The sequence below is a fragment of the Pristis pectinata genome, chromosome 33 (genome assembly GCF_009764475.1).
Source record: "Pristis pectinata isolate sPriPec2 chromosome 33, sPriPec2.1.pri, whole genome shotgun sequence".
NCBI classification, from domain to species: domain Eukaryota; kingdom Metazoa; phylum Chordata; class Chondrichthyes; order Rhinopristiformes; family Pristidae; genus Pristis; species Pristis pectinata.
The window spans coordinates 12,460,388-12,486,057 of record NC_067437.1 but is presented as its reverse complement, the minus strand read 5'-3'; the positions used below and the strand labels follow the sequence as shown (position 1 = coordinate 12,486,057).

The 25,670-nt window shown below is 48.8% G+C and overlaps 1 protein-coding gene and 2 non-coding genes across 3 annotated transcripts; 2 read left to right on the top strand and 1 right to left on the bottom strand.

Annotated features, from left to right (window-relative positions):
* trnal-aag (transfer RNA leucine (anticodon AAG)) lies at positions 1 to 82 on the bottom strand. The gene has a single exon. It is a non-coding gene; the product is annotated as a tRNA-Leu (tRNA).
* Positions 83 to 484: 402 nt separating this feature from the next.
* trnal-aag (transfer RNA leucine (anticodon AAG)) lies at positions 485 to 566 on the top strand. The gene has a single exon. It is a non-coding gene; the product is annotated as a tRNA-Leu (tRNA).
* Positions 567 to 5,062: 4,496 nt separating this feature from the next.
* On the top strand, positions 5,063 to 17,358 carry LOC127585468 (heme-binding protein 1-like). Its single transcript, XM_052042939.1, has 4 exons — positions 5,063 to 5,269; positions 9,028 to 9,166; positions 11,889 to 12,069; positions 14,541 to 17,358. Exons 1-4 carry the CDS (start codon positions 5,192 to 5,194, stop codon positions 14,734 to 14,736), a joined length of 594 nt encoding a protein of 197 aa, XP_051898899.1. The 5' UTR covers positions 5,063 to 5,191; the 3' UTR covers positions 14,737 to 17,358.
* The last annotated feature ends 8,312 nt before the right edge of the window (positions 17,359 to 25,670 follow it).

The following is a 25,670-nucleotide window of genomic DNA, read 5'->3' as shown; positions in this document are numbered from 1 at the left end:
TGGCAGCGGTGGGATTCGAACCCACGCCCCCGAAGAGACTGGAGCCTTAATCCAGCGCCTTAGACCGCTCGGCCACGCTACCGACTGACGACCGTCGCCCACAGAAGCCCTGTGAACCCACCGCTCGAATGATGCAAAGTTATTCATAACGTCGACCGACTCTAATTAAACGCAGCTCCCCAGTTAGGGAAATATTTAATCATAAGGTGACCGTGAAGTCCAACTGACGCGCCCAGCGCCTGATCGCAATGCCTCAGATCACTAGGCCGCACGGAGGCCGCGGCCTGGCGCTGGGTCGGGCCGTGACTGTAGAGGCGGCTCCCGGGCCTGGGGTGGGTACGGTCCGGCCAGTAGCACCGGAGCAGTTCGTTCCCCGGGACATTTAATCTCGCCTGCAATGAGGACGAGCCGGTGGGTATCCCAGGGCGAAGGCTGTGGTCTGTCGCCGCTTCTAGTAGGTGTTTGCGGAACCCAGCGCTCACCCGGTAGCGTGGCCGAGCGGTCTAAGGCGCTGGATTAAGGCTCCAGTCTCTTCGGGGGCGTGGGTTCGAATCCCACCGCTGCCATCAGCTTTTGGTCAGGCTTAATAATGAATTAAACAATTATGTTCAAATATATAGTGTAGTGTTTTATTTTATTTATCAATGGAAACTGGATCCACTATGATACCGAGGAACTTTCACAGGTTTTATTGATTTTTATTTTTTTTGTTTTAGTCCTGTTCTTCCTTGTAAAAATGTGTATAATTTATGTTTAATTTATGTTTTACTTGTGAGTGCTGCTTATCTGATGCTATGTGCCTGTGATGCTGCTGCAAAGCAAGTTTTTCATTGCACCTGTGCACACATGTACTTGTGCATATGACAATAAACTCGACTTTGACTTTTATTTAAATTACCTTTAATCACAAAATTTATTAATACCATGCATACTGCTTACTCTGTGAGCTTCAAGGAATTTCATTGCACCCTGATGTATATGAAAACAAACAAACCTAATCTGCAAAACATTGTCACAGAAAGCTGTTGTAAACCAACCAGTAGGTCCTGGAGACACAAGAGACTGCAGATGCTGGAATCTGGAGCAACAAGCAATCTTCTGGAGGAATTCAGCGGGTCGAGCAGCATCTGTGGGGGGGGGGGGGGGGGAGGAATTGTTGACTTTTTGGGTCAAAACCCTGCATCAGGACTAAGTGTGGAGATGGCAGGTACAAAGAGGAGTGGGGGAGCGATGAAACAGGGGCTGGTAGCTGAAACAGACCAGAGATCTGCCCGTGTATGTAAATATGAAATGCTCTCACTTTTGTTTCATTCCACAGATGATTGGAATAATCAGAGAGCTTGTCCAAAAAGCCAGTACAGCAATGATATGCTGAAAGTGTCCACCTGATGGTACAGTTTATTCCGTGGACACTCACCTGCTACTCAAGACTATCATTACCTCACATATGGGCACTAGGATTCTGCAAACACTTGCTTAAGAGAGCTGAGAAACTGCAGAAAGAACATAATAGGATCATGGGGGATATGGATATGTTAAGTGAATGGGCAAGAAGTTGCAGAGGAGTATAAGGTGGGAAAAGGCAAGGTTATCCACATTTTCGAAGAATGTAAGCAGGAATTATTATTTAAATGGTGTGAGATTGCGAAATGTTGCAGTGCAAAAGGATCTGTGAGTCCTCGGACATGAAATACTTGAAGTTAGCAATGCAAGAACAGAAAGTAATTATGAAGGCTGACGTAATGTTGGCCTTTGTTGCAATGGGTATGGAATATAAATTTGGAGAAGCTTTGAGTGAAACGGTGGTGGGAACAAAGGAAATGTTTGTGACAAGAGGAGATGTGTATCCATCATCCGAAAGAGGGTTCGGGTTTGTTAACTGCAGGTCTGTCTACAAGGGATGAAGGAGATCAGAGAGAGAAAAACTACCAAATCCTGGAACTGTGAGGTATAAAATACAGCAGGTGCTGCAAGTCTGAAATAAAGGGAACACTGAAAATGTCCAGCAGGTCAGGCAGCATTGAAAAGAGAAACAGTTAATGTTTCAGGTCTGGGATCCTTCATCAGAACTGAGAAAAAGTTAGTAAGTTCAGGGAGCAGAGAAGGTGGAGGAGGGCACTGGGTAGGACAAAGAGAAATTCACTGATAGGGTGAAATAATGTGACAGTTAAAATCCTTTGGGTAATGTGTTGCTAATGTCATAAAGTCTGTGTAATGTTGCACAGTCTCAACGCCTTTATGCACGCTTTGAAAGGGAGAATAACACTACACCTGTGCAAATCCCCACAACATCTGGTGACCCTGTGATCTCTGTCTCAGAGGCCAACGTCAGAACATCCTTCAAGGGGGTGAACCTTCACAAGGCATCAGGCCCCAACGATGTACCTGGCAGGGTACTGCCGATCTGTGCCAACCAACTGGCTGGAGTGTTCAAGGACATCTTCAACCTCTCACTGCTGCAGTCGGAGGTTCCCACCTGCTTCAAAAGGGCATCAATCATACCAGTGCCCAAGAAGAGCTACTGTGATGAAGTGCTTTGAGAGGTTGGTTATGGCTAGAATTAACTCCTGCCTGAGCAAGGACCTGGACCCGCTGCAATTTGCCGACCGCCACAACAGGTCTACAGCGGACACAATCTCACTGGTTCTCCACTCGTCTTTGGAGCACCTAGACAACAGAAAAACATACGTCAGGCCGCTATCAATTACAGCTCGGCGTTCAACACCATCATCCCCTCAGTACTAATCAACAAGCTTCAAATCCTGGGCTTCTGTACCTCCCTCTGCAACTGGATCCTCGACTTCCTTATCGGGAGACCAGAGTCAGTGCAGATCAGCAGTAACATCTCCTCCTCACTGACAATCAACACAGGTGCACCTCAAGGATATGTGCTTAGCCCACTGCTCTACTCTCTCTGCACTCATGACTGTGTGGCTAGCACAGCTTAAACGCTATCTATACCTTTACCAATGACACCACTGTTGTTGCAGAATCTCAGATGGTGATGAGGAGGCATACAGGAGTGAGGTAGATCAGCTGGTTGAGTGGTGTCACAACAACAACCTCGCACTCAACATCAGCAAGACCAAGGAACTGATTGTGGACTTCAGGAAGGGGAAGTCGGGAGAACACACACCCTTCATTGAGGGGTCAGCAGTGGAAAGGGTGAGCAGCTTCAAGTTCCAGAGGACCTATCCTGGGCCCAACACATTGATGCAATCACAAACAAAGCATGCCGGCAGCTCTACTTCATTAGGAGCTTGAGGAGATTTGGTATGTTACTAAAGGCATTGCAAATTTCTATAGATGTGCGGTGGAGAGCATTCCAACTGGTTGCATCACCGCCTGGTAATGGAGGCTCCAATTTGCAGAATCGAAAGAGGCTGCAGAGGGTTGTAGACTCAGCCAGCTCCATCACAGGCACAACCCTCCCCACCATCGAGGACATCTTCAAGAAGCGGTGCCTCAAGAAGGCAGCATCCATCGCTGACCCTCACCACCCGGCACATGCCCTCTTCACGTTATTACCATCGGTGAGGAGGTACAGGAGCCTGAACCAATGTGTCAGGAACAGCTTCTTCCCCTCCACCATCAGATTTCTGAACGGTCCATGAACCCATGAACACTACCTCGTTATTCCTCTTTTGACCTATTTATTTATTTTTGTAACTTATAGTAATTTTTACGTCTTTATGCCTTGCACTGCACTGCTGCCGCAAAACAACAAATTTTACAACATATGTCAGTGATAATAAACCCGATTCTGATTCATAGTCTGGCTTTCTGGGACTTGACCAGCAAACCAGACCATCCAAATGAAAGAAAAAGGACTAACGGGTGGCAGGCAACAACAAAAAGAAAGAAGAGAAAGAGGCCATTCAGACCATCATGTCCGTACTATCAAGTAGCAATATTGTTGCATTCAATGCGGAGTCCCGATGGCTGATAGAAGATGAGACCCTGTTCCTTGATCTTACGTTTAAATTAAATTAACTTGGTATTGGTTTATTATTGTCACATGTACTGAGATACAGTGAAAAGCTTTTGTTTTGCATGCCATCCAGACAGATCATGCCGTACACAATTACATCAAGATAGTAAAAAGAAAACAGAATGCAGAATGTAGTGTTGCAGTTACAGAGAAAATGCTCTGCAGGTAGACAAGTAAAGTGCAAGGACTACTCTGAGGTAGGTTGGAAGATCAAGAGTTCATCATTTAGCCTATGAGAGGTCTGTTCAAGAGTCTGATAGCAGTGGAATAGAAGCTGTCCTTGAGTCAGGGGATACACACTCTCAGGCTTTTGTATCTTCTACATGACAGGAGAGGGGAGAAGAGAAAATGACCAGGCTGGGAGGGGTTGTGGCTGCTTTCCCAAGGCAGCAGGAAGTGTAGACGGAGTCCATGGAGGGGAGGCTGGCTTGCGTGATGGACTGGGCTGTGTCCACAACTCTCTGTAACTTCTTGTGGTCTCGGGCAGACCAGTTGCCATACCAACCTGTAATGCATCTGGATAGGATGCTTTCCATGGTGCATCTATACAAATTGGTAAGAGTCATCGGGAATACGCCAAATTTCCTTAGCCTTCTGAGGAAGTAACATTTACAAGGTACTTGGACAGGTACATGGATAGGAAATGTTTAGAGGGATATGGGCCAAATGGATCTCGCTGGGATGGGAATCGTGGTCGGTATGGATCAAATGGGCCGAAGGGCCTGTTTCTGTGCTGTATGGCTCTACCTAGAGGTGCTGGTGTTACTCAACGTTGCCCTTCGGACCCACCGTAACAGGTGGGCTTTCTCTGTGAGGGGACCGAGAGCCTCCACATCACTCTCGCCTGAGGAAGCCCCCGTCCGCGGGCCACTGAAACATTCATAAAGAAACATTAACATCTCGAGATCACTTTGGGTTTTCTGCAAATGCAGAATTTTGCTCCGTTCAAGGGCCGTCCCTTCTGATTGGTCTCATCTTTACCCAGGGAGTAACTCAGCGCTAGTGTGGCTGCTAAGGGTCAGGGTGCGGCTCCTCCTACCCCGTGTGATGGGCAGAATCGGTTGTTTCCTGAAAGTTTTAATTGTGCAATCAATCAATTAACGGGCGAAGCGCTGAAAGGTCCTTTTCACTCTCGCCGAGCAGGAGTCAATGTCATTTTTGTTCCGATTTGAGTTGTGTTAAAGTTTAGGGAGTGCAGATATGTTGGGAATGATAAAAAACTCACTGTTCAGTCAGACTGAACACAGACCGTGTCACACTGTCAGCTCAGAAACCAAGGTAAGCACACTGCAAACTTTCACCTTACTGACTTCCCCGCACAACAGCAGCCGGAGAAGCTTCACTGGGAGGTGAATCCCGCGACGCAACCTGTTGGGCGGAATTATTGGCTTCCCTTCTCTGCTTCTCCAGTTTCTCTTGGCCTCCATCCCGTAGCAGACGCTTTTGGCGCAGAGCTGGCGCGGTGTCAATGGGCCGAACGGTCTTTCCAGCCAGGGAGAGCGGGGGCGCTGGGTGGCGCCGCTCTGCTCTGTGTGTGTGTGGCTGGATATCCCCTTCCCCCGCCAGCCTGCCTCCTCCCCACCGCCTTTTCACCGCGGGCCACTGTGTGATTTGGAGAAAGTAGCAATTCCAGAGCCTTGTGTTGATCTCCTCCAGGAGCCGCTTAGGCGATACAGTCCCTCTCTGTAACCCCCCCCCCCCCCAAACAATGCCACTCAGCAGGTCAGGCAGCGTTTATGGAGAGAGAAACAAGGTTAATATTTTGTCAGCGAGGTCCCGGACTTGAAACTCTCTCTCTCCCCACAGAGGCTGAGTGTTTCTGGCATTTTCTGCTTTTATTCCAGATTTTAAAAATATTTTCCCCTCTGTTGGCCGACGACCCCCATGTTGCAAACTGTATCCGTGTGACATGTGTGGATGAACAGCTCCCTCTGCGTGTGGCGAGTTTCCGACTGCATGTCCCGTGATCCGGACCAGGGAACTGAACCAGACCCGCCGATGGTGCGGGAATGTGGAGTTAATTAGGCTTCTCCGTCAGTCTGATCCTGAACCACAGCAGGGGCAAGGAATTAATGAATCTGCTTTGATTTGCCACTCATTATTGCACTTCGATTCACAGCACTGCGGTCTGTGTGTGGTGCAGTGGGTGCTTTGAAAAATGTCAGGCGTAAACTTGCAGCATAAATATTAGGAAACCATTGATTTGGGTGAAAGAGCATGAAGGCATTCCCAGGAAGTGTCGGCAGGAGGCAGCAGCGCGCCACACAACCGCAGAGAGGTTACTACCCAGTTCCCTCACTGGTCCCTTGGCTGATCCCTCCAATTCACCCCATCACATTCCTGTCTATCACTGAGCCCCCTCTCTCCCCACCAGTCCCCCCCCCCCCCAACCACAGTCCCACTCCTGTTCCCTGACCGGCGACCGACCGTCCCATTCCCGTCCCCCTCGCTGACCCTCTCCCTCATCCCTTCCATTGGCAGCATGGTCCACTCACTTGCTCTCTAGTTCTGAACCCTGATCCCTCACTGACCTCCAGTGCAGCACCCTTGCTGACCCCTCACCCAACCCACTGACTCCTTCCTGATTTCCCCCCCAGTCCCACTGTTGACACGTCCCCGCTCCCTTTGGTCCCTCCCTGCCCCCAATCCCGTGGGATCGTTCTCCCCTTCCAATAGCCTTTCAAATCTGTACCTCAGCTACCAACTTACCAGACTCAAGAACAGCGTCTGTCCCATACATGGAATGATCTGTCTGGATGGCACATAAACAAAAGCTTTTCACTGTACCTCGGTACATGTGACAATAATAAACCAATTCCAATTTAAGGTAGTGGGCTTCGCAGGCTGAGGCAGCATTTAATTGCCCATCCCTAGTTGCCCTTGAGAAGGTGGTGGTGAGCTGCCTTCTCGAACCGCTGCAGTCCTTGAGGTGTGGGTACACCCACAGTGCTGTTCAGGAGGGAGTTCCAGGATTTTGACCCAGCAACAGTGAAGGAACGGCGATATACTTCCAAGTCAGGGTGGTGCGTGGCTCGGAGGGCAACTTCCAGTGGCGTCCCCTGCTTTTGCTGCCCTTGGCCTTCTAGCTGGGAGAGGTGGTGGGTTTGGACGGTGCTGCCTTAAGAAGTCTTGGTGAGTCGCTGCCTGTAGATGGTACAAACTGCTGGCACTGTGCGGCATTGGTGGAGAGAGTGAACGGTTGTGGATGGGGTGCCCATCAGTGGGAGATGTCACGGCTGTGCCTGGTGCTCAGATACCCCATCTCTGGCTGTGACCAGTTACAGGTCAGGTCAAGTTTATTGTCATCTGCACAAGTCCATGTGTGCACAGGTGCAATAAAAAACTTACCTGCAGCAGCATCACAGGCACATAGCATTAGAGAGACAAGGTTCACAAGAAAAACATAAATTAAACATAAATTATACAAGAAAGAACACAATTAGAACAAAAAAAAAGCAGTCTATTGCAATGCAAAGTGGTCATTGTGTTGCTACACTGAGGTAGTGATTAGGGTTGTGCAGGTTGGTTCAAGAACTGAATGGTCGAAGGGAAGTAGCTGTTCCTGAACCTGGTGGTGTGGGACTTCAGGCTTCTGTACCTCCTGCCCAATGGTAGCTGTGAGATGATGGCATGGCCCAGATGGTGGGGGTCTTTGATGATATATGCTGTCTTTTTGAGGCAGTGCCTCATGTAGATACTACTGATGGTGGGGAGGGATGTGCCCGTGATGTACTGGGCTGAGTCCACTACTTTATGCAGCTTCTTACATCCCTGCGCATTCAAATTGATGATCAGCACTAGCGGTCCTGGCCTTTTCTATCCCTAATGTTGGTGCTGAAGCCAATTGGGCCTGAGATTGAGGAATCTGACACATCAGGGCTTCATTTAATTTATTTTGTTGACAGCAGATGCAGGCTTCAGGTCTTATCCCCCGACACGTCCTAATCTATGTCGCCAGCTTCCACGGCTGTGCACACAATCTTGTGAATCTCCCCAACCTCATAGGGATCATCTACATCACTGGGAGGTGCTTTGGGATCAGACCTGATCCCACAGTATCCTGGCAGCCTGTGGAGTTGGAATTGGTGTATTATTGTCATATGTACCGAGATACAGTGGAAAAACTTAGTTTTGCGTTATCCGTACAGATCATTCCAAACATTAGTACATCAAGGTGGTACAAAAGGAAAAGCAAGAACAGAATGCAGAACATAGTGTTACAGTTACAGAGAAAGTGCAGTGCAGGCAGACAATTAGGTGCAAGGCCACAATAAGGTAGATTGAGAGGTCCAGAGTTCACCTTAACGTACAAGAGGTCCATTCAAGAGCTTTATAACAGCAGGATAGAAGCTGTCCTTGAGCCTGCTGAAGTGCATTTTCAAGCTTTTGTATCTTCTGACCAATGAGATGGGGGAGAAGAGAAAATGTCCAGGGTGGGAGGCGTCTTTGATTATATTGGCTGCTTTTCCGAGGTGTAGACAGAATCCATGAAGGGGAGGCTGGTTTTCGTGATGAATATGCTGAAATAAACAGCTTTCAGATGATTGTGTAATGGTGAACCCCGGAATGTGAGGTGACTTAAAGTCCATGTACTACTTAAGGAACAGCAAATTAATAAAACAGTTAATAGTGTGTAAAGAGCCTTTACAGTCCAAGGTTAATAAACAAAGCAATAAAATAATTAAAAGTGATCAGACAGTCTTTACTGTGTTTATGCTTTTGTTTGCATTTACTGAGGTTTATTGGTGGAATATAATATAATCAAAGGAAAATGTATTTAAGTTCAGTTGAAATCCTGTACAGTGGCAAATTCACATGAGAATTGTAAGCATTCTGTCTTAATGAATTGTGTTGTTACCTGCTGTGTGTATGAGGGTGTTATTTAAACATACTAGACAGTCCAGAGAAGAAGGCAGAGATCGATGGGACTCTGCACTGTGGCTTCCTGCATTTAAGTGTATCAACATCTTGGTCTGACCTATTTCTGAATGATTTTTATTCTACCCTTGGGCTAACAGCTTTGCCTTTCCTCACAGGGAGAGCTGAGCTACGAGGAGAGGAAATATGAGCCAGGGAAATACGCCAGTGTAACCATCAGTGGAAAACCGTTCGATGAAGGGTCGGGCGAAGGAGTGGTGAAGCTGCTCAAGTATCTCGGAGGAAGCAATGAAGAAGGTACTGAGAGCAGGGATTTGCCCCATGTGACACATCCCAGTGACCAGAACCAGATAACAGCAACTTGCATTTATTTGGTGCCTTTGGTGTAGCCAAACGTCTCAAGTAGTTTCCTGAGCATTGAGAATCAAAGCTTAATGAGATAGGATTTCTTTATTAGTCACATGTACATAGAAACACACAGCGAAATGCATCTTTTACGCGTAGAGTGTTCTGGGGGCAGCCCGCAAGTGTCGCCACACTTCCGGTGCCAACATAGCATGCCTACAACTTCTTTGGAATGTGGGAGGAAACCAGAGCACCCGGAGGAAACCCACACAGACACGGGGAGAACATACAAACTCCTTACAGACGGCGGCCAGAATTGAACCTGGGTCGCTGATGCTGTAATAGCGTTACACTAACCACTACACTATGCAGGGATTGATTACGGGTAGCCAGCATGGCTTTGTGCGTGTGAGATCTTGTCTTACGAATTTGATTGAGTTTTCTGATGAAGTGACGAGGAAAGTTGATGAGGGGAGGGTGGTAGATGTAGTATATATGGATTTCAGTAAGGCTTTTGATAAGGTTCTGCATGGTTGGCTGCTCTGAAAGGTTAGATTTTTTTAATCGATTAAAAAAAAATCATTGGTAGATCAGAAACTCAGTGGAATAGTAGGTTTGAGGAGTGCCAAAGGGAGAGGGGTTCAGGTGGGCAGAGTTTAGGATCTCATCGACTGTAGTCATTGTGCCCAGTGATGAAAGAAATGCAGAGGAATGGGCTCCAGAGCAGAGGTAAAGGAACACATTGAGCTGGTGACATAGAGACCGCAGATGCTGGAATCTGGAGCAAGAAACAAACTGCTGGAGGAACTCAGCGGGTCAGGCAGCGTCTGTGGAAGGAAACGGACAGTCGACGTTTCAGGTCAAGACCCTTCATCTGTTCGTCCAGATGGAGTCTTGTGTTGTCACACACTGTGTGCATGAGGGTGTCACTTAAAGGCACTAGATAGATCAGAGAAGAAGGCAGAGATCGCTGAGACTCTGCACTGTGTTACTGTATTTAAATGTATGAATGTCTTTTGGTCTGACCCATTTCTAAACAATGCCGCCTGACCCTCTGAGTTCCTCCAGCAGCTCGTTTTTTGACATTTGAGTGGTAGGGCTGGAGCAGATCAATGGGTTATGAGGGCGTAACACCATGGAGACCTATCAGGAGAGGCCAGGCGGTTTGACTCTGTATTCCTTGGAGTTTGGAAGAATGAGGGGAGACCTTACACAAACATAGGAGATTCAAATGGGGCCCGACGGGGTGGATTTGAAATGGTTCCCCTTGTCATGAAGAAAATAAGGGGTGGGTCATTTAAAACTGAGGTGTGTAGAAATGTCTTTTCTCAGAGGTTGGTGAATCTCTGGAATTCTCTGCCCCGAGGGTGATGGAGGCCAGATTTAAGGTGGAGGTAGATAACTATTTGAAAGATCGAGGAATTGTGGGCTAGGGGAGCTGGCACAGAAGAGGAGTAGAGGCCAGCATGGATCACATTGAATGGCAGGACAGGCTTGAGGGGTGAACGGCCTATTCCTGTCCCTATTTTCTGGTGTTCCTGCAATGGACAAAAATAAAGAGGGGAATTTTGGAGTGGGGGATGATGATTGAATGGGATGGTGTGAGTCAGGCCACCAGTGTGGTTAGGGCCTCCAGGTTCGATCCTGACCTCGGGTCCTGTCTGTGCAGAGTTTGCACGTTCTCCCTGTGACCGTGTGGGTTTCCCCCAGATGCTCCGGTTTCCTCCCACATCCCAAACATGAGCTGGTCGGTAGGTTAAGTGGCTGCTGTAGATTGCCCCTTCGTGCAGTTGGTGGTAGGAAGGAACATAAGGGGGGGAGTTGATGGGACTGTGAGAGAGAATAGGTTACAGGTTGGCCTCTGTACCTTGCCCTAGTGGTAGGGGAGTTGATAGGCAGGGAGGAGAGAATAGTTTATGGGAGAATGGGGTTGTATTGGTTTATTATCGTCACTTGTACCGAAGTACAGTGAAAAACTAGTCTTGCATACCGTTCATGCTGGTCAATTCATTACACAGTGCAGTTACATTGAGGTGGTACAGAGTGCATTGAGGTAGTACAGGTAAAAACAATAACGGTACAGAGTAAAGTGTCACAGCTACAGAGGAAGTGCAGTGCTGGTAGACAATAAGGTGCCAGGTCACAACGAGGTAGATTGTGAGGTCAAGAGTCCATCTCATCGTATAAAGGAACCATTCAATAGTCTTATCACAGTGGGGTAGAAGCCTGGTGGTACGTGTCCTCAGGCTCCTGTATCTTCTACCCGATGGAAGAGGGGAGAAGAGAGAATGTCCCAGGTGGGTGGGGTCTTTGATTATGCTGGATGCTTCACTGAGACAATGAGAGGTATACACAGAGTCCAAGGAGGGGAAGCTGGTGTCCGTGATGCACTGGGCTGTGTCCACAACTCTCTGCAGCTTCTTGCGGTCCTGGACAGAGCAGTTGCCATACCAAGCCATGACGCATCCAGATAGGATGCTTTCTGTGGTGCATTGATTAAAGTTGGTGAGTGTCAAAGGGGTACAAACCGAATGTGAGCATGGACGTGATGGGCTGAATGGCTTCCTTCTAAGTCAGAAGGGAAGATGAGACACGTCTGAGGATGCAGGCAGCCATCGAGCTGTCTGAGGTTTGGCGAGGAAGGTTGGGGTCTAACACATGGTGCTCTTCACAGGTGTGCAGTTAGGAATGACTGCTCCAGTCAGTATGAAAGTCCATCCACGTGAGGGCGGTGGCTTGCAGCCCACCATTGAGGTCCAGGTTCGCCTTCCCAGCAAATTCCAGGAGAACATTCCCAAACCAACGGACGAAAGCATCGAGATCAAGCATCTGGAGGGGTTCACCGTCTACTCAACGTGAGTCCAGTCAGTTGGTGGTCAGTGTTGCCCAGGAGCAGATCCAACAGTGGTTGTCTGCCTGACTGAACACACTCGGCGTGGCGACTGCTCGATGTAACCCGTCCCAGTTGGTCTCCAATCTGACTGGCCTTGGGATGGGGTTGCAATCCAGCCAGGGAATCCCTCCCTTCCTGGGTCACCCGCATGTTGGAGCGTAGGAGAATGAGGGCTGATCTTATAGAAGTTTATAAAATCATGAGGGGCACGGATAAGGTGGACAGTAGCAGTCTTTTCCCCCAGGGTAGGGGAGTCCAAGACTAAGGAGCACAGATTTAGTGTGAGAGAGGAAAGGTTTAAAAGGGACAACTTTTTCACCCAGAGTAGATGGATCGAGCTGCTGGAGGAAATGGGTGAGGCAGGTACAACGGTATAATTTAAGAAGCACTTGGATAGGGACGTGGAGGGGCGGGGATTGGGGGATATGGGCCGAACGCGGGAAATTGGGACTAGCCAGGTGGGCAGCATGGTCAGTTGGACCGAAGGGCCCGTATCCCTGCTGTATTGCCCTATCTGCAGGTAGATGTGCATCCGTTGGGTGGGAATACGATTGACCTTGCCCTTGACACCAGGTCTAGGTGTGAGGTGGTGGCTCTTCAGTCGCATCACATGTGAGCCTGTCCTCGCTCAGTGGCAGCTGTATCCAATGGAGGCCCGAGGGTTAAAGGGAGGGGCAGCTCTGTGATGCTCTTCCACTGCAGAGCCTGACAAGGGGCCTAGTCTCGCGTTCATTGTACAAATCCACTGAGCCTTGAGCTGGACTCCAGCTCAGGTTGTCCAGATGGCTTTGGCCAACTTTCAGCCAGACAGCGGTCAACACACACACACGACGGCACTGAGGAGCAGGGGCTGAGGTTTTCCAGGGGCAGGGGACGGAAGTGTCCCCACGAGAGATCTGCATTTCCATCGCACCTTTCACCACAGGATGCCCCAAAGTGCTTCCCAACCAATCAAATACCCAGGAAGTGCAGTCACTGTTGTAATGTTAGAAACAACAGTCAGGCAGTCTCCTGAATGGCTCCACAAACATCAACACTAGCCCAGGATCTCAGAGACAACGTCCTTTTAGAATAGTGCCAGGTTTAATGTCTACCTGGGGAGAGTCTGCGCACCAGATATTGTGAATGTGCAGTCATTCTAGTCCAGTGAAGAAACAAGTCAACCAGGGCTTCTACTTTCAATCATTACCCAAGTTCAAGTTTATTGTCATAGGCAGACACACCCAGGGTATAAATGCCATGAAAATGATCTTCCTGCAACAGCAGCTCAGTACGTTACAGACATGACAAACATAAGTTAACATAAACTTAGATTAACATCAACTGTACATATACCTCAAAAATAAACGTAACAACATGAGTGCAAGTTGAGGGAGAGTAAGAGAAATACGGTCCAAGGTAGTGTTAGGGTTTTTCAGGTGGGTTCAGGAACCTGATGGCAGTGGGGAAGAAGCTGTTGTTGAACCTTGAGGTGTGGGTCTTCAGGCTCCTGTACCTCCTGCCTGATGGCAGCATTGAGGAGAGGATATGGCCCGGACAGTGGGGGTCCCTGATGGATATCCCAGTGATTCCTTGCACATCTGGTCCCTCCAGTGTGTAGCTCCTCCAGTTCTGCTTCCCAACAATGTAGCTTTCCCCCACTACTGTTCCCCCACAGTGCAGTGCACCCCCAGTACTGTTCCTCCAACAGGCAATGCTCCTTCACTGCTGCATTGGACTGCCAGCTTGTGTTTGTGTCTGTGAAACAGGAATAAACACACAACCTGACTCGGAGGCAAGAGTGCTGTTCACCCAGTTGCCTTGTAGTCAGATCAGGTATTACGGTTGTCTTGACTGTTGTCAGATATATCTCTCAGCCCATCAACAAACACTGAAAGTGAAATATCTCTGGGGTAATGAAGTGATGTAGATGTTGTTTGAAGTGTCTTTGATTGAGCTCCAATAGAATCTGGAGCAACACACAAAGTGCTGGAGAAACTCAGTGGGTCAGGCAGCATCTGTGGAGGGAAATGGACAGTCGACGTTTCGGGTCGCTTCATCTGGACTGAGAGATAGAGGGGAGATATTGGTGTTGGTGGGGAGAATCTGTGGCACAGCTCCTGCTTCTCGGAGACTGAGACCTCAGTGCCAGCTCAAACCTGCTTTAGACTGGGGGATGTTCATGTGCTGCCATCCTAGTCCAGGGGTGGGGGGGGGGGGTGGAAAAACAAATCAACCATGCTGCCTGCTCTCAGTCATTGCCCAGTGGTTGTATGCATGCATGGATAGTGAGTGATTCCTACCACAGTCAAATATCCTGCGGCTACTCTGTGCCTATAGAGCACTTGGACTGGCTCTTGCCTGGTGTGTTTGGGAGACTTTCAGTGACGGACAGCTCCCCTCGGCTGCTGAGGGTACAGAACTTTATCCCTCCTCTGTTGTCTGTCCCTGCAGGCAGTTTGGGGGCTACGCCAAGGAGGCCCATTTCGTGGAGCACGCGGGAAAGCTGCAGGCAGCGCTGGGAGACGCGGCGCCCTACCACCGCGACGTCTACTTCTGCGTCGGCTACGACCCACCAATGAAGCCCGTCGGCCGGAGGAATGAAGTGTGGTTCCTGAAGAGGGAGGAGGGGGAGTCGAGCTCGCAGTGAGCGGGGACATCCCAGGGACATCGCGGCGGTCACTGAACAGGACGAGAGAAGCACCTCGCTGTGCTGACCTAAACCTCCCACCGGCCCACGTGTCCCTTGATCCTTATCTCTATACCTTACTTTCCAGTAGCCCCTTCCCTCCTTCCCCCTTCTCGCTCTTTACTCCACCCCTCTTCCTTTCCCTCACTCTGTCCCTTCCCAAAGTGGACCCTTTGTTGCCTCCACCTATCACCTCCCAGCCTCTGTCACTATCTCCACCCCTCCCTCCCCCACCATCTGCCCATCAACCCCTCCTCACCTGGACCCACCCATCTCTTGTCAGGTCTTGCCCCACCCCTTCCCCTCACCCCTCCATCTCCAGGGGTAAGTTTTTTTTTACACAGTGGTGGGTGCGTGGAACACACTGCCTGTGGAGGTTGTGGGGGCAGATACATTAGGGACATTTAAGAGCCTCTTAGCTAGGCACATGAATGATAGAGAAATGGGGGGCTATGTTGGAGGGAAGGGTTAGATAGATCTTAGAGCAGGATAAAATGTTGGCACAACATTGTGGGCCGAAGGGCCTGTACTGTGCTGTAGTGTTCTATGTTCTATCTACTCTTGCAGTCCAGATGAAGGGTCTCAACCCGAAACGTCAACTGTCCATTTCCCCCCACAGATGCTGCCTGACCCACTGAGTTCCTCCAGCGTCTTGTGACTTGCCCCAGATTCCAGCATCTGCAGTCTCTTGTGTCTCAGTGTGGGCTCTCCTTTACTTCTGTTCCTTCCCTTTCATAGCTCCACACTCTCCCATTCCCTGCTCCATTGCACTGACCCCTTTCTCAAAATTGGGCAGCTCTACCCTCTGCCCAAGTGCTGGCTGCCAGCCAGGGGATGTGCAGTGAGGGAGTAACAGCATGATTGCAGTCCTGCTCAGTCACTGTGTCCGTGTGTGCCTGTGCAGTGAGCTAGAAGCTGGATTGGACCTTTTGTGGTGTGCTGGATGTACATGACGCTGGATGTACAGGTTGTGAAGTTAATTGGCTTCTGTAAACGAGGGGCTGCTGGAAGAATCGGGGTGTTAATGGGCACGTGTGAGCGAACGAGGAAATAAGTGGGGAGTATGCTGCAGACTTGATGGGCAAGTTGCGATGTAAGGAAATATCTCCTAATAAGAGAATATCATTGCGTTTAATGTTGTATCAAATTGGGTCCCTCAAAAAAAGTTACGAAACTGGTCAAAATCAAGTAAGATAAGATTTCTTTATGTCACATGTACATCAAAACACACAGTGAAATGCATCTTTTGCGTCGAGTGTTCTGGGGGCAGCCCGCAAGTGTCGCCACGCTTCCGGCGCCAACACAGCACGCCCACAACTTCCTAACCCCTACGTCTTTGGAATGTGGGAGGAAACCGGAGCACCCGGAGGAAACCCACGCAGACGCTGGGGGAACATCCTTACAGACAGTGGCCGGAATTGAACCCGGGTTGCTGGTGTTATAATAGCGTTATGCTAACCGCTACACTACCGAGTGTTGGGGTGGCTCACACCATAGGAAGCATCAAAATGCCCCCCTCCTGGACTCCAACACAGCCTCACTTCACTGCAGCTGCTGACACTCTGCACAGCAATGGGAGAAGCCTGTCAGCCCTTAGGGGTACGTGCTCCTTGGCAGTGATTGGAGGAGGGGGGAGCGCTCTGTGATCCACACAGAGACACAACAAAGTGCTCCTCACTGAGATCGATCTCGGGAGGGAGATGCTGCACGTTGGGAGAGGGTGGGTCTAGGAGACTCATCAGGGCGGCTCTGAGCCTTGTAGAAGTGGGTTCATGGAGAGTCATGGAGTCTTACAACACAAAAACTGGCCCACTGGCGCTGCAGCAACTATCGAGCACTAATCTACATTTATCCTACACTAATCCCAATTCTTATTCTCCCCACATTCCCATCAATTCCACTCACCCACACACCATGGAAATTTACAGTGGTCAATTAACTTACCAATCTGTACGTCTTTGGGATGTGGGAGAAAACCAGAGCACTCGGTGGGAAACCCACGCAGTCACAGGGAGAAGGTGCAAACTCCACACAGACAGAGCAGAGGTCAGGATTGTGCCCTGGTACCTGGAGTTGTGAGGCAGTGGCTCTACCACTGTACTGCCCAGGAGTAAGAATTTCTGGAAAATGGAGCAACAGTGCAGAGAATTTCATGACCTCACAAGGGACGTCAAGGTGAGATGCAGAGCACTGCCCTGTTGTACCAGCACTAATCCAGACTACGCAAATCATTGCTCCCTCTATACCCACCTCACTGACTACCCCCACACCCTCACCTGTCCAGTGACCTCTCACCTCGCACTCTCCAAACGTAGTATAACGAGAAGGTCGTTCAATGTCCTTTATCTTCAGTTAAGTTAAAACAGCAAGCGATAGGCAGGAAGCCATGAACGTGGGAAGTAACGTAGAGCCCCTCCCCAGTGTATCGGAGGGCACAATTATCCTCCTCATAGGTAGTGAGGCCACTGAGAAGCAAACGTGTCGAGAAGTGATTGTACGAAACGTTTGCTCATTAACAATGTTATGTTGTGATCACTATTCCCCTTTTGAACTAATCCACAGAATAAACTATTATCATAATCATGGAGGTGTTTTGGCTGCAGTTTATAACCTTTATGTTATCTTTGCTGTGTGAGGAGAGTACATCTACCCACCCACCATCAACCCCTCCCCCCCTCACCAGGACACAAAGGAAACAGAGCAGGAGGGAGGGTAGGGAGAAAATGTTGTCTAAAGAGTGTCATTACACCCAGTACCCCAGAGAAAGCTCAGGGATGCCACTATGGCGTGAGCAAAACAGGTTAGAGGGACAATCCCTCCCTTCTGCTCACTCACTCGAGCACATTCACTCACCCACTTGCCAATGTTTTGATCGTTCCCCTGATCTCTCCATCTCCATCTCGCCACGATGATGTTCCTCAGCCGGTTAAAGTTGCAGTCTAATGTCCAGCTTGCTGCCACCAGGAACACATCTCCTTATGAAACACAATCCCTGGAGTTTTCCTGTCCTCCATCTCCCAGTAAACCCACTGCTGGGTTTAACTGTATTAACCGGGGACTGGGAGAGCTTTAGCAGGATCTGTAGAAAGGCTTATTTCGCACATCCTGCTGTGAGTTTACCACCCCCCCTGAGTGCTGACGCCAGGGGCTGAGCCCATGCCCCTGTGGTTGAGAACAACCAGGATCCCCTTTATTAGACTGTGTCAGGAAATCATTCTGCGTGCAGTTGGCATTGCCCATGGTATTCCTTGCAGCAAAACACGCAGCCCACAAGTAACAAATAATCTTTTTAATATAAACAAGTATAAAATGGCACATGCTAATACTTTTGGATCGAGATGTAGATCGACAGGATATGAGCAGCGAGGATTATATCTGCAGTCATTAAGACACTTCAGGAGGCAATCGGTCAGAGCTACAGTCTGATTATGGAGCTGAATATCAAATATACTGCAGATGCTGGCAATCTGAGATAAATGCTGGAAGCACTCAGCTGGTCAGGCAGCGTCTGTGGAGGGAGGAAAGTTACCATTTCAGGCTGAAGACCCTTCGTTAGAACTGCGGCAGAACTCTTTGCCTGATCTGCTGAGTGTTTGCAGCATTTTCTGTGCTTATGGAGTTGGTGGATCCAAGTTATACCAGGGGTTGTGCCCAGAGACAACAGGAGCACAGAGGATATCACTGACCAATTATATAGTAACAACAAGTTGCATTTATAGAGCCACCTTGAACCATTAAACAGTGGTTCACCATGAACTGCAAGTCATGGCTGACATATTATGCAAAGCAAGGTTCCAATTGCACAAGTGATGGTCCGTCTGCTTTAAGTGGTGTTGACATCAAAGAGTAGTGGGTGGGACACACTGAGAACATCCTACTCTTTGAACAATACCATGGAGCACTTTGTGCTTGTCCAGTAGGGGTTGGGTTTAATTCCCTGTGAACGATGACATCTCAGACAGGGCAACACTCCGTGAGTGGTGCTCGTAGAACTGAACACGGACCCAGGGCTCTTCCCCAACAGGTGCATTTGAAAAGCGGTGTTTTCTCTAAATGTGATTTTGTCTGCAGTGTTTAGCCGGCTGCAGAATGGAGCTGGTGGGCTTCAGCAGGATTGACCGGAAGACCTAGTGACTTCCACTGGTGTTTCCCTGCACAGCCAACATTGTGGTCCCTCTGGGAATGGTTCTCTACTTGATCTTGCACCTTTGCCTCTGGTGTCGCGCCATGGATGCATCCTCACTCTTTCCCGTTTCTCTGCCCCACACTAACATCACCCAGAATCAAAATGACTTTTCCATGAGTGTTGATGCCACCCAGCTCCACCAGGCCACCATCTTCCTTCCTCCCCCACCTTCGTTGTTGTCACACTATTGTCCAGCATCCAGGACTGTTTCTGAAGAGGTTTCCTCTAAATAATTATCAGAAGGACAGAAGCCACTGTCTTTGGTTCCTCAACCAATGATTGCATCTCCCTATCCACAACAGTCTGAGAGGGAACCAGAATGTCTACAACCAGCATTTTATTTAACCCTCAGCTGAGGTTCTGATCAAATATCCTCTCCAATTCCCATCTCTGTAGCACCATCTACCTCAGCCCCTGTATCGGCACATTACGACTGAAATCCTTATCCATGCCTGTTTTATCTCTGAACTGTATCATCACAACAAACTCCACAACAGCCTCCCTCCCTGCTCTCTGTACATGAACTCATTGTAAACTATGCCATCCATGTCTAACTTGCAACAAGTTCCAGTCACCAAAGGACTTGTGCATACAACCTACACTGTCCCAGTTAAGCGACATCTCAACTTTTCATATCTCTCCATCTCTCACCCCCTCACATTATACCCTCTTCCTGCCCCTTCTGTAGGCTCCACAAGTCCTGCCATTTATTGTGACCTCTGTGCTCTTCCATTTCTAGCCCTTTGATCATCTTTGACTTTTAAGTTGCTCCACCAGTCTTCAACCAATTCAATTCACTCCACGAGATATCAGGGACAGCCGAGAACACTGGATGCAGCCAAGACTATGGGACCAGACAACATCCCAGCTGGAATTGTGAAGAGCTGCACTCTAGAACAAGCTGAACTCCCAACCAAACTGTTTCAATGCAGTTAAAACACTGGTCAGGGCCAGAATGGAACACTTGGCTATGTGAGTACAGCTCCAACAACACTCAAGAAGCTCAGCACCATCCAGGACAAGGCAGTGCATTTGACTGGCACCCAGCCACCTCCCAATATGGAAAATTAATATCCTGTTCATGAAAGATGGGACAAATCCAATGTGGCTAATTCCCAACTGATCAGTCCGTTCTTAATCGTCTGCAAAGGGATGGAAGGAGTCATCAACAGCGTTATCAAACGGTGCTGGTTTACCAATAACCTGCTCGTTGATGCCCAGTTTGGGTCGCACCAGGACCACTTGGCTCAAAGGCATCACAGCCTTGGTCCAAACATGGACCAGAGAGCTGAGTTCCAGAGGAGAGGTGAGACTGACTCCCCGTGACATGCAGGGAGTAGTTAGCTGACAAGTGACATCAAAGGTCCCTGACAAAACTGCAAGTGCATCAAGGGGAAAGCACTCTAATATTTGGAATCATACTTTGCACAAAGGCAGATAAATGTGGTAACATCACTGCAGGAGGCCTTGGGCCGATCACCAGCCAGGTGGAGAGTATTCCATCCTGTCTCTGACCTCAGTTATACAGCACAGAAACAGGACCTTCAACCCTGCACATCCATAAGAACGATCAAGTACCTATCCTAATCCCATTTACCTCTGGCTTCTGGAAGGTGGAAAGGCTTTGGGGTATCAGGTGGTGAGTCACTTGCCACAGGGCACCCAGCCTCTGACCTGCGACTGTCACCATAGTATTTATTCGCCAATTCCAGTTGAGTTTCTGGTCACCAGGATGTTGATGTCCGGAGACTTGGCAAAGGGAATGCCGTTGAACGTCAAGGGGTGGGTGGTTAGACTCTTGTTGCAAATGGTCATTGACTGGCATTTCTGTGGTGTGAATCACAGCTATCAGCCCATGTCTGAATGTTGTGCAGGTCTTGCTGCATGTGGGCATGGGCTGCTTCATTCACTGAGGAGACGTGAATGGAATCAAATATTGTGCGATCATCAGCAAACATCCCCACCGCTAAGCTCGAGGTGAAGCATCTGAAGATGATTGAGGTCAAGGACTGATTGGCCCTGAGGACCTCCTGCAGTGTTGTTACCCCAGGACAAGCTAGGGTATCTGATCAGCACCCATCCACTAATGTTCATTCCCTCCACTCCCTAAGCACCAAGGCTGCAGTGTGCACCATCTACAAACTGCATGGCAGTCATTTGTGGAGGCTACTTTGACGGGACCTTCCAAACCTGCTGCCTCTACCAGCAAGAAGGACACATGGGTAACACCATGATATACAGGTTCACCTCCAGTTCACACACTATCTGGTCATATATCATCACTGCAGGGTTTAAATCCCAGACTGTACCCAACAGCACTATGGAAGACCTTCATCAGAAGGACTACAACTAGAACTCGGGTTAGACCACATTTGCAGTATTGTGTTCAGTTCTGGTTGCCTCATTATAGGAAGGATGTGGAAGCTTTAGAGAGGGTGCAGAGGAGATTTACCAGGATGCTGCCTGGATTGGAGAGCATGTCTTATGAGGATAGGTTGAGTGAGCTCGGGCTTTTCTCTTCTGAGAGAAGGAGGATAAGAGGTGTCTTGATAGAGGTGTACAAGATGATGAGGCATAGATCGAGTGGACAGTCAGAGACTTTTTCCTGAGGTGAAAATGGCTAACATGAGGGGGCATAATTTTAAGGTGATTGGAGGAAGGTATAAGGGGGATGTCAGAGGTAAGTTTTTTACACAGAGAATGGTGGGTGCGTGGAACGCACTGCTGGCAGAGGTTGTGCGGGCAGATACATTAGGGACATTTAAGAGACTCTTAGATAGACACAGGAATGATAGAGAAATGGAGGGCTATGTGGGAGGGAAGGGTTAGATAGATCTTAGAGCAGGATAAGATGTCAGCACAACATTGTGGGCCAAAGGGCCTGTACTGTGCTGTAGTGTTCTATGTTCTATGTTCTACTACAGTTCAAGGAGGCCCCTCACCACAATCCGCAGGAGTAGTATGGGAGGGGCACTGCATGCTGAGCTCACCTACAACACTAACTGCAGAGAATAAAAACCTTGGTGGCCCTGCCTTCAGCTGCTTGGGTGTGGGCCATGGAATTCCCTCCCTAAACCTTTCCCATTCTCCCTCCCCCTTTAAGATGCTCTTTAAGTGTCCCACTTTGGTTCAGTATCAGACTGTGTTGGCTGATTCTCCTCTGAAGCACAGGATATTACATTTTGCTGTAAACATTAAGTAATTTTTCTTTGTCAATGATACTATATAAATGCAGTTTGTTGTTTTTCTTTCTGAATCGGTGTTAGGGTTATAGCAATAATATTCAAATTCCCACACCGAGTGCATTCTGGAACGGTGCATTTCCCAGTGCCGGAATGCAAGGACAGGTTATTGCAAGGTTACTGCCCTTGTAACCCTTCACTGACCTTTGAATTCTTCACTGGCCCTTGACCCTTGGATTCTCCCTGCCGCTGACGATTCGTTGCCTCCTTCCCGCTGGTCTCCTGCGGACGACGGTCTGGGTTGAGGTCTGTGCGGAAGTGCGTCGGGAATTCCGATGAACGGACGGCTTCCTTGGCACCTTCTTCATCACAACGCGTTTGGTCTTCACTGGCTTTCCGTATCCCACCTGGGAGACAGCTCTCTCCAAGCCCGACAGACTCTCAGTCAAGTCGCCAAGTCGCCTCTTCAGAGCTTGAGCTTCACGAAACAGATCGTCCAGGGCTTCGGAGAATGGCTGAATCCTAGTGGGGGGTGAACGGGGACCGGGATCAGAGACAAGAGACAGGAGACAGGATCAGTGAGTGCGAATGCGAAGCACGGTCCCAATCCCTTGAGATTGGAAGGAATGACTAGGTAGAGGGAGGAGACCAGTTCCTTGTCCCGGATCAGAGACTTAGAACAGCTCCCCATGTACACATTAAATGTGATGTGGCACAGAGCAAAGGGACGTCCCTTTAGAACTGAGATGAGGAGGAATTTCTTCAGCCAGAGGGCAGTGAATCTGTGGAATTTGTTGCCACAGAGGGCTGTGGAGGCCAATTCATTGGATGTATTTAAGGCAGAGTTTGATAGGTTCTTGATTGGTAAGGGGGTTAAGCGTTACAGTGAGAAGGCAGGAGAATGAGGTTGAGAAAAAGAAAGTCAGCCATGATCGAACGGTGGAGCAGACTCGATGGGCCAAATGGCCTAATTCTGCTCCTATGTCTTATGGTGGTGAGCAATTTGTGCCTCTATCACCCCCTCAGACAGAGCTCCAGACCCCCTGGGTGGAAAAAAACTTTCCTTACCCCCCTCTCTATTCTTCTAGTTGCTCCAAATCTACACCACATGGTTTTTGACCTCTTTACAAGGGGAAACAGACCCTCACATTATTACCCACGGCCCTTAATTCAATCTCCCTTCAGCTTCCTCCATTCCAAAGAAAATAACCCCAGCCTATCCAATCTTTCCATGTAGCTAAAACTTTCCAGTCCTGGCAAAATCCTTGTAAATCCCTTGGGCTGGGAAATCTGCCCTTGAACCTGGGCCAGGTTAAAGCTGCTCCATGCAAGACCATCCACGTCTGTATAAATGGGAGACGTTGGCTCCAGGCAAAAGGTACACAGTTATATGTTTATTATTTGTTAAGATAGTTTCAATGATGTGAACTGATGTTAACATGCTTTGTTTTAGCTTCTAAAATGCAAAGAAAAGTTTTAATTGGTTAATAATATAGTTTTAAATTTTGTTACTTGTCGCTAGTGTTACTGAGTAAATGTAAATGGCAGAAGCATCTGCAAACCTTCAGTGGCCTGGGTCACACCGACAGCTTGGTGTCTGGCGGTGATGGGGTGCAGGGTGAGGGTGGGGTCAGAGGTAGGGTGAGTGGTGTTTGTGGACAGAGACGTCATTGGCTGTGAATACTGCTGGCCATCTGTGCCCTGGGATGGGTAACCACAAGGTATTGAGAGCCCAGCTCCCAGTGGAAGGCTCGACCAGAGGCTAGGGGATCAGCTGACCACTGACCTGCCTCATTCACTCCCTCCGTGGCTGCACAGTGTGTGTGCTACAAGATCCCAACCCGGACCATGTTGACACACCTCCCAACACCACCACCTCCCATCACTGAGAAGGACCTGGGTCTGCAAGAGCAGGGCTGCACCAGCTTCCCTTCCATCACACATCATCCCACACATTACAGAGTGGACAGCCAGCGCCTCTTTCCCAGGGCACCAATTCTCAATACAGGAGGGCGTGGCTTTAAAGTAATGGGTGTGAAGTTCAAGGGAGATATCAGAGGAAGGTTTTTTACCCAGAGAGTGGTTGGGGCATGGAACGCGCTGCCTGGGGCGGTGGTGGAGGCAGGTACATTGGTCAAATTCAAGAGATTACTAGATAAGCGTATGGAGGAATTTAAAATAGAGGGATATGTGGGAGGAAGGGGTTAGATAGCCTTAGGCGAGGTTTAAAGGTCGGCATAACATTATGGGCTGAAGGGCCTGTATTGTGCTGTACTGTTCTACATTCATCCCGACTCCCAAATATATCACTGAGTCCTGGCCCTCCCCACGCAACCGCACAGTGTGAGTTCCTTCACCAGCAGGAGGTAGGTCACCCCCCATCTTCTCAGGGCCGTTGGGCAGGCAGTAGATGCTGGTTTTGACAGCAATGCCCACAACCCAAAAAGTGAAGAAAAATACTCAGTTCCTCTTTTCCTTCCCTCTTCTATCTCTCTGTCTCCCTTGGTCCTGCTCTTGCTTTGTTGCTCATAACTTTCTGTATCTATCTCCCCCCGTCTCTCTCACCCTCACTATTTCTCTTTCTGTCTCCACAACATGATTTTCCTTCCTTTTTTCTGACTTCCTCCCCTCTCCCTCCCTCTGTCTCTCTCTCTCTCTCCCTCCCCTTCAATCTGCCCTTATCCTCACACCAGACCACACTCCCCCTTTCTCTCCCTTTGACACTCTCCCCTCTCACTGCGATCTCGTTGCTGACCCCATCTGCATCCCTCCCCTTATTTCTTTCCCTCTCTCCGTCTCCCTTTTCTTTCTCCCACTCTGCCCACCTGGAGTAGTCCGGCAGCACATCCTGTGGTTTGCTGAGCATCGTGTCCTTCACTTGCTTGAAGATTCTGTTTCCCCATTGGTCCAGTAGACGGGTTATGCTGCGGACCCCACTGATATTCACCCTGTCAGCTGGGCACGAGAACAGATTATATGGTGAGCGTGAGGAGCTGCACCTCAGTAAAATTTCACCTCCATGTTCTCCGTCCCACATTACACAGCCCAACATTCCCCACACTTCATTACACTATACAACATCTTCTACGTCCCATCACACCGCTAATATTCTCCACATCTATGACCACTTTGATCACTTTGCACTAAAATAGACTTTTTTTTGTTTTTAATTGTTCTTTCTTATAAAAAATGTATAATTTATGTTTCGTTCATTTTTTTTGTGAATGCTGCTTATCTGATGCTCTGTGCCTGTGATGTTACTGCAAGTTTCACATTGTACCTGTGCACACATGGACTTGTGCTTATGACAATTAACTCAACTTTGACATCTCATTACACACCCCAACATTCTCCGCATCTCATTACACACCCCAACATTCTCCACATCTCATTACACACCCCAACATTCTCCGCATCTCATTACACACCCCAACATTCTCCACATCTCATTACACACCCCAACATTCTCCGCATCTCATTACACTACCCAACATTCTCCACATTCCATTATACAACCAACATTCTCA

Excerpts from the sequence above, each read along its gene's own strand:
- LOC127585468 (XM_052042939.1), top strand. The coding sequence starts at position 5,192 with ATGTTGGGAATGATAAAAAACTCACTGTTCAGTCAGACTGAACACAGA. Across the intron at positions 5,270-9,027 it reads CTGTCAGCTCAGAAACCAAG|GGAGAGCTGAGCTACGAGGA; the intron begins GTAAGCACACTG and ends CTTTCCTCACAG. Across the intron at positions 12,070-14,540 it reads GGGTTCACCGTCTACTCAAC|GCAGTTTGGGGGCTACGCCA; the intron begins GTGAGTCCAGTC and ends CTGTCCCTGCAG.